At 42.9% G+C, this 9,132-nt stretch overlaps 1 protein-coding gene across 2 annotated transcripts in view; it reads right to left on the bottom strand.

Annotated features, from left to right (window-relative positions):
• Nucleotides 1-2,951: 2,951 nt before the first annotated feature.
• LOC129857329 (activating signal cointegrator 1 complex subunit 3) overlaps nt 2,952-9,132 on the bottom strand; it is a 155,619-nt gene continuing 149,438 nt past the window's right edge. For both annotated transcript variants that reach the window (XM_055925461.1, XM_055925460.1), the window contains exons 39-43: nt 7,293-7,444; nt 6,701-6,851; nt 5,337-5,543; nt 5,072-5,247; nt 2,952-4,882 (exon numbers count right to left, since the gene is read on the bottom strand). In XM_055925461.1, coding sequence (XP_055781436.1) covers nt 4,735-4,882; nt 5,072-5,247; nt 5,337-5,543; nt 6,701-6,851; nt 7,293-7,444 — 834 coding nt within the window. In that variant the 3' untranslated portion in view covers nt 2,952-4,734. The remainder of the gene's footprint in view (nt 4,883-5,071; nt 5,248-5,336; nt 5,544-6,700; nt 6,852-7,292; nt 7,445-9,132) is intronic.

Raw genomic sequence — 9,132 nt, 5'->3', positions numbered from 1 at the left:
CATACGGCTCATGTTATTCGTTTATTAGGTAGGCTTATTCGTTGATATATACTTTTGTTTTTATAGCGATACATTGTTTTAGATACTTGTTTTAATGCCGTGTGACCCAAGTTTAGCATATAGGGCTAGTCGTTTAACGTTATCTTCTGATTCTCCAGATAAAAAATAAAGCTTTCATATTTGATAGTCCTGATAAGGAAATATAGGCTACGTTTAGGGCTATGGAGGAATAAAATAGTAGGTTAATAACCAAAAAGTATAAACACGGTTATGGTAAAATTTCAAAATGTCAAGTGGTTCAAAAATGTAGGTATGCAAAATGTTTTTCAAATGTAATATCTCGGTGATAGCAGGTTAGATGACCATGCACTATAGATGGACTTCAATTCCATAACATAACCTGATGTATGTTGATAGACCAGTGCCACAATGCATTTAGTCCGCGGAGTTTATTCAATTGCCTGATGCAGTTGATAAACTGCCAAACGAGATGGCAGATATGGAAACGCTAGAGGTCAAGCGCATATAGGGTACATTTTACGCAAAACAGATTAATCATGTACGTTAGTGATATTGAATAAAATTGCAAAAGTTGCAATATTGAAGTGATTCTTTGTTGGAAATATAGGCCTATAAAACGGGAAAAGATAGGCCTAGATTATATATCGACGGGACATTTTTCACGCCATTTCGATACCTAGTGATTTTCGTATGATGTTAGGTGAGTATTTTCGCTTACCCCTAACCCTAACCATTTTCCTAACCTCAGTCTCCTTACCTGCTACGAAAAAGTATCTTCAGGATCAAAGTGGCGTGAAAAGAGTGTTTCCCATATGTCGACCTTTCCGTTTTATTTCCGATAAAACAGACAATTGCACAAAATAAAATAGCTTATGACTAACGGCAAAATATATAATTATAGCCCCAGCAGTTAATATACAATATAAGAATTAGTTAATGCATTGTAACCCAGGGTTAAACAACTAAGCCTATGCGAAATCAATTTGGAACGTAATAGACCGTTTTTTCTCTCTGATGTGGACACCATATTGGGATAAGTCCACGGAAAGACAAGTGTGCCCTTGCCCATGCACTCTCTCCCACCCTATCCACACTCTTCTAGTATTTCTCTCATCATGTTTTGTGTTCGTATTTCTTTCACTTCGACACGGCCCCCGGGATGATAGGATATCGCCTGCGGCGCGGGAGGAAGAAAAATAACTCAGGATGCGGTGCATGCAAGGGAATAGTTGACGCCAGTTTAACCTTAAAAAAAAATACTAATTAGACTGCAAATATCTGTGGAAAAGAGAACAATAGAAAATACTTGAGCTTATTAAGTCCCCAGGATGGACTCAACATGATGCCACACAGTAAAACATCTACCTAGGCTACCTCCACTGGGTAGGCATTATTAGCCTAACATGACGAAATTCACAGCAACATGTCGCCCGTCATTGATGGTCTTAATCGACAGTAAGGTGGCATGCCTCAAGTTAGACAATCTAACGACGTTTCGTCTAAATGGCTACACACCAAGATAGCCTACATTTCACTGTGAAAATAACAGAAAAGATCATCCTTAAAGAGTCAAAGCAGGGGTTCTACTAAGATCACACGACTCTGACTAACATAACACGTTTTAAGATGGTCAAACCAATGATCATTTAGCTTTGGTTTGGAATTTTAAGACCCCTTTAGGTAGGCTAATAAAAAAAAAGAGTATTTACTTACTTGATGAAACATTGAATTTGGCCTTACTGCTATTAGCTTAGAGAAAATAATTGAATAACAGATTCATACATGAAAAAAACGATTATCAAAAATGAATCAAAATCATGTTAATTTTAAAGTGTCTGTCCTATATATGATAGATTAAAGATCAGGAAATATGTTTTTTTTAACCCATATATATATATATATATATATATATATATATATATATATATATATATTAACATTTTGGGCACTAAACTATTTCGATCAATTTGGTACTGGGCCACCTTCAGATGAGTCTTGTGAGGCTTGTAGGTGTCCAATAGCAAAATATGTAAGTGTTCATGATAGCCTCACCTTTCTATAGAGGGGTCATATTAGTGTGTAGCCCAAACTGATAATACAGATGAAAGTTGGCAGATCAGTGGTAAGACTTCAGATGAGTTCCATGAAGTGACACTTGTGGGGGATAGTAGAGAAAAACGGAGAACAAATTAATTTGTAGACCAAACCGTTCGGATGATAGAGATGTCTCATGATCTGACAAACACAGCTGTAGCTCGACCACCTTCCACCACAGATGCGGAAGGCCGCCATTGGCAGATGCAGTAGATTGAGACGCAGCCCATGCAAAAATATCAGATATAAACAGATATCTCTAGCTAGCTTAAACAGAAGGATTTTGATGGGGATTTTTTCATTATGCTAATTAATTAGATTCCATAGTTAACTCGAAAATGTGGATGATCACATTAGGCACTGCTAGGCTAATATCCATAACTAACCTTAATGCAGTAGGCTACACTACCAAACAACATACACCTATAATAAAATACAGGTCTAGCACTGAGGCCTGCACAGCCCACTATTTAGCTATATGGCCTACTCAGATGAAAATCATCAAATTACATTGGAGTCCCTGTCACACTTTGGCTATAATGTAACAATTATATTCATATTTAATTAAGCTCAAATATGGGATACCCTACAAATAGACTGGGAAAAAAGTAGCTTATGCTATTTTTTTGCAGAGACATAGCAATGCATTCATTCCCTATGGTTTAATTCCCATACAATAGGCCTATTAGCATTCTGCAATTCTGGATCCAATAGTGAAGAGGTGGAAATATGGCGATCATGTGGTGAACCTGACCGCTACAGGAGAGGAGAGTCCAGCGCAGGGGTGTAGGTACAGATCTAAATCATGCTCACCACAAACACTACCAAATACTTGAAACTGTTTCACATGTTTATTTGACCCATGTCTGACTGACGGAGAGTTGTTCTTTAGGACCATACGCGTTCCATATTCAGATGAAACCATAGCAGAGGAAAATGGCCCCAGTGACTGTATACTATAGAAATGACATAGTGGTGCAACCAGACAGAGTGTCAGTAGAGAAAGTATTTGCACATGCAGTGTAGTTTGAGATGAAATGGTGTGCTTTTTATATAAGGAGGTTTATTAGTAGAGAAAGTATTTGCACATGCAGTGTAGTTTGAGATGAAATGGTGTGCTTTTTATATAAGGAGGTTTATTGGTAATTATTTGCATGATATGTCTTTTGGCATTGATAGTAAGTGTAATATATATAACATAACAATATATAGGTCACTATCTCAAAGTTGAAAACCCCCAAATTATTTCAAGACTTTTCAAACCAAGCAAAGACTTTTCAAACCAAGCATTATATTCAATCAACAGAGAAGTTACATCTGCTTCAATTGATTGGACAATCCAAAAATCAGAACAAAGACGCAGATGGATTATGTCTCATAAGTTTGGTTCTAAAATATAGTCGTCAGCTCTCCCAAGAAAAGAAACAGTTACAACATACTAATCAATGAAACAATTTGAGACATCTTTACACATTTACCTCTATGTATTTCGGTTTTGTTCTTCTGTTCCTTGTATGACTGTCTACGGCAGTTTGATCAGCTTCTATAGATGAATCTTACACAAAGAAAGAGGAGGAGGAAGAAGGAAAGGAGGAGGCTATTCTGTGCTATACACTAAGGATTGTGGGGGTGGGGGGGCAGTACTGTAGCCCCACAGCGCTACAGGGAAGCGTGTTTCACACATCCGCACAGAATTCCAGTTCCACCCCGCCAGCCTAAATAAACTAAACTCTCCGGGAGCAGCTTTTCCCTGTTGGACACAGTGATGCCACATTTTTCCTGCAGTTAACCACCACACTTTCTGCTGCTCTCTCTTACTACTGTTATTCTTCATCTCAACAACGTCTCAATAAAATATGTCACCCCTCCCCCACTCCCCAGTCCCTAAATCAACCGAGTAAAACAAGCCACCCTTTATCAGGTTTTATTTTCCTCACCACCTGTTCAGAAGTTGGTGGATTTGGGGAGTTTTAGATAGTAGGCCAATGCTTGGAAATATAATTTACATAATATGACTGGGGAATGATATGATATACTGCAACAAAATAGGTATTCATTGTATTACACAATGTTGATGAGGTAACTTGACAGCCCCGTCTTTCATGAGTATTTCTATTGACTGACCGATCATTGTACAGGGTCCCATTAGGCCAAACAGTTTCTCATAGCCCATGAACCAGACTCTCCCTAGTTCCTTAACCCTGTATCCTCATTCCCTCCCTTTATATTACCAGACAGGCATGGGACCCTTTAAGGCACATGTGTCAAACTCATTCCACAGAAGGCAGAGTGGCTGAGGGTTTTTGGCTCATCCCTTGTCCTTGATTGATAAGTTAAGGCCACTAATTAGTAAGGAACTCCCTTCACCTGGTTGTCAAGGTCTTAATTGAAAGGAAAAACCAAAAACCCGCACACACTAGGCCCTCCATGGAATGTGCTTGACATCCCTGCTTTAAGGCTAACCTCCAGTCACACAATCACAACCATCACATCATCAGTGTAAACATATCGAACATTGGCCTCTAAAGACGCTCATGACCATTGTCTTTTGTAATTTTTATATGCTCATTTCGGTCATTGTCATCATGTCACTCATGATGACGTCATCATGTTGACGTATCACTTGACGGACATGCCTCCCATGGCCTCAGTGACTTCACTGTTGACCTGGGCAGCGATGCAGGCAGGGGTCACATTGAGGTGGAGGTCATACTGCTGGTCCAGACCCAGGTAACTGTCACTCATCAAGTATAGCGTGTAGATACACCTGGAGGGAGAGGAGGGGGTTAAGGGGAAGTAAGAGTTTGTGGTGGGATGAATATCAATGCATCCAACTTGATTATAATGCCCTTTCACACTGGCAGCTGTCCCAAAACGCCTAAAGTAACTGGGCTTAGACACCAAAGAAAAAATGTGTTGAATTTTCCCCAATTCTTTTTAACATTCCTGTACGTACTTTCCGGTCTTCTCGGGGGTGTAGAAGGCCAGGGAAACGGTGCTGCGGTGTCGGCAGTATCCAATGCGTTTGACGGCCAGTAGCTCTCTGCGCTCCACCTCTCCTAGAACCAGAAACCAGCCCTCATCCTTATTCTTGGGGAACCTGGGGGCCTGGGCCTTACTGTCCTGCTTCCTCTGGAAAACATGATGACAAATCAACTCATCAGCAGTCAATTAACATCAATAATGTGTGTGTGAGCTCCTTTATAAATATGTGAACGTACCCTCTGCTGGCTGATGTTGATGCGCCGCAGTGAGACTTGCAGGACGTACTCCTGGTCAGCGTGGACGTCCAGCCAGCTTCTGTCATCCCTGAGCTTCCCCCCGGCCGCAGGGAGGGGGCGCTCTGTCTGCTCCCCACACCCCTCCCACCAACCCTTCACACTCAGATGCACCTCCACCACCGGCAGATGGCTGAGGAACGACCAGGCCTGGAGGAGAGGAGGGGAGAGGTAGGAGGGATAGTAAGAGAGAAACAGAGGGGTGCAGAGAAATGAGAGAGGGAGAGACAAGAAAATGTGTCAGACCGGAGTGCAGAGAGAGAGAAAAGAGGGAGAGAAACAAAGAGCCAGAGGTGAAGAGAGAGAGAGTCAGACTTAAGTGAGCGTTTAATCTTGTTTAAGATGGACATATCTATCTGGTAAGACTACAGCGTTTGATGAAAGCTTGATTCATTCAAACATACATAATTCCCATGGTCTTAGGTGCCTCTTAAAGCTTTGTCATGGTGACTTTAACATCTCTGACTCAAATGGAGAACACAAATCCAAAAGGGGATAGAGAGCAAGAGAGGTAGAGGGAAGGTAGAGACAGAGAGCGTATGGATGATAGGTGTATGAATGTGCGTGTCTGAGTATGTATGTGTGTGTGTGTGTGTGTGTGTGTGTGTTTGTTTGAGAGTGTGTGTGTTTTCCTCCTGAAGACCCTGTCAGTGTCAGGGAGGGACTGGGATGGGAGAAGGAGAAAAGCCTCTCAGATTCACCCAACAAAAGCTATTTATGTAAGGATTACTGTCCCCTGGCGAATCAGACTGGGACGTTGCCACGCATCTAGTTATTTAATTAGCCAGGCCGCGATGCCATGGGGGGGAGAGCGTTGAGGGGCTGGGAGGAGGGGGAGCGGGGACACTGATTGGGCAAGGCCGCCGGGCTTGCAGTGGCGCCTGGACGCTCTCATTACAGCTGCAATTAGCACTTAGATTGGTGCTGTAAACCCTCGCGTTGGACCGTAATAGGAGATCCTGGAGGTACCTTGGACCACCGCGACAGACTGATGCTTCTCACTCTGTGTGTTTGTGTGTCTGTGTGTGGGCTGACGGTGGTAGAGTGTGTGTATATGTTGTTTGGTAGTGCTCTGGTAGTGTATTTGAGAACGTTACATGAATAGAGAGATGAGGCTGACACCTTGGAAGTATTTCACGTTATTTCATTGTGGTGGAGGACAATGGAGACTGGAGGGTTCATGGTGAAGCGTATGTACCCCTAGAAAGCCTCTGTTTCTATAGGAAAGTGACACTTTACACATCCAGTATCTGGATGTGTTCTATAACGGTGAGGTGAAGGAACGCAGAATGTTAGAAGGTTGTTACCTGGGAGATCTGATGGGGCTGAAGCTCCTCCCCCACGATGGCAGCGAAGGTGTTCTCCCGCCCATCGCAGGTGGCAATCAGCTCAGAGAGCCCTTCTATTGGTCCGTGGAAGCCCCTGGCCCCGCCCTTCCCTCCCTTGGAGCTCCACCTGCTGCGGGGAACAACAGGGGGCAGATCTAGTCATGTGATTTTAAATCCTAACCACACTTCCTGTTGTGTCGTCGGCACTGGAACCTCTGTCCTCTCTCATCCCTCTATCCCTTTCTCCTTACCATATTTATTGAGTTTGCACAAAATTATTCTTCACTGTAGGACACAGTCTCTCAAATCCACATGGTGTGTATGTAAAAATAATTAAGATTGCTTTGGACACTCACTCTTGAATTTCCTCTCTGTATGTGTGTTAGTGTGTGTGTGTGTGTGCGCGCGCGCAGAATGTAACTGATGCTGCCTGATGATAAGAATGTTTGCAGAGTTTGATAGTGTCGGTGGATTGTAAAATAGTCCATGCCATAGAGTGTTAATTAAAGAGTCCTAGCACCATTCTCATCCTGCGTGTGTGTGTGTTGGTGAGTAGAGTCATGTTTTCTACCTGAACAGGTAGAGGTGTTGCTGCTCTATGGTAGGTAGGGTCAGTATAGAGGAGTCATTGAGCCACCTGCCCTGAACGATCATCTGCACCAGGTTACAGATGCTGAGAGCAGTCACCAGCCAGCCCTCGTTGGCTGCTACGTCCAGCATGGCCTGTAGACAGACAGGAAATACTTTAGTTGAAAAATGCGTGCATTTATATGACTATATAAAATCTGCCCACTGACATCAGTGTGAGATTTACTCACAATGAGTTACGTTACGATTGAGCCACTTTTGCACACTCAAATTCAATATGTCTTTACACATTCATGCACATATGCTGAACAGCTACACAATAAATACACCCCTCAATTTCGCTAACACCCTCCTCCCCCCTCCGTTGCAGGTTGATACTTATTGGGATGAGTCTTGTCCTGGCGGCAGAACTGGGGCAAGCTAACAAGTAAAAATTGGCTATATTGCTTGTTGGTGTTCATTTAAGGTTAGGGTTAGGCATCAGGGTTAGCAGTGTTGTTAAGGTTAGGGTTAAGTTTAAAATCATATTTTATGACTTTGTGGCTGTGCCAGCTAGTGACCACTCCGCAGATATCCCTCCAGAACAAGACGAAAAACACTACCTGCTCCCTCCCTCGTAAGGTTAGAGTTTGCCAAGCTCCGCTGCATTCTAACAAACTTAATTCATCAGAAAGTAATTCCCCGGCAGTAACTATGACTAAAGAGGACCTTGAGTGCACAGGCGAAGCCCCGGCAGAGTTAATCAAAATGCTAATGCAGTACAAATTAAAGTAGTACTGATTAACATTTCACAGAAGCTGAAGAAGCAAATGGATGGTGACAGAACTACGGCTGAAGTCACTGGAGTCCCCGTTAGCTGGGCCATATTCATTAGGCACCAAAACGGACTGAAACTTCAGTCCAAAAAGAGACGCTTGATTTCATTTTCCGTTGCAAAACGTTTGGCTCTAATGAATATGATACCCTCGCCACATGAGGAAAAAGGCTCTGTTAGCCTGTGGACGAGCAATGGACAATCACTACCAGACACACACAGTCAGCGCTTTGCAGATCATCCCCCCCACACATACAAAGGCAGCAACAATGGGTTACAGAACCAGATCCTACAGGCAGACATGGACCAAATCGCTCCCAGGCATGGCCAATCACCAGCAGACCTGGGATCTGGTGGCCAGGGCACTTGGTGGGTAGGCCTGGTTGTTAGGAGCAATCCCTGATAAGGCTCTTTTTACGAGGAGCTACAACTCATCTCCACACCCTCCTGAGTGACAGGGGCTCCTGCCGGTCAGGATCCACATTATGTGTGTGTGTATTCTAAGATTGTGTGTGTGTGTGTATTGTGTGTGTACTGGAACTATCAGCAGTAAGTGTGTGTGTGGTGATTAGGTTAGTGGCAGACAGTGCAGTCTGTCTTGTTAAAGCCGTGCTGTCCCTGTGAGGTCCTGTGATCAAACATGACTGTCTTCCTCATCACACTCAACACTTTCATGCTAGGAAGCCAGAGACCCAAAATAGATACAGTATTTGCCTTTGTCTTTTAAAAAAGGCAGAATTTATCAATAACAGCAAAAACATATCCTGATCCATTATCACACTGAAATGGAAATAGTTTGAACACAAGACACCTCCATGACACCTCCATGACATGTCTATGCCCAGGTCTCTAAAGTGCAACCATTTGGTGGCACATGCTGCTGGATATTTTGCTGTGCGATCTGACATTTATTTTGGGAGCACCAGTGCAACCATAAAAAAATAAAAAAATAAAATCGGCCAGATAATAATGGCTGTAATGACATGCTTCACTGTGCAGTTGTTTCTGA

The sequence above is a fragment of the Salvelinus fontinalis genome, chromosome 6 (assembly GCF_029448725.1).
Source record: "Salvelinus fontinalis isolate EN_2023a chromosome 6, ASM2944872v1, whole genome shotgun sequence".
In the NCBI taxonomy this organism is placed as follows: domain Eukaryota; kingdom Metazoa; phylum Chordata; class Actinopteri; order Salmoniformes; family Salmonidae; genus Salvelinus; species Salvelinus fontinalis.
This window is presented reverse-complemented; position numbering and strand designations above follow the sequence as displayed.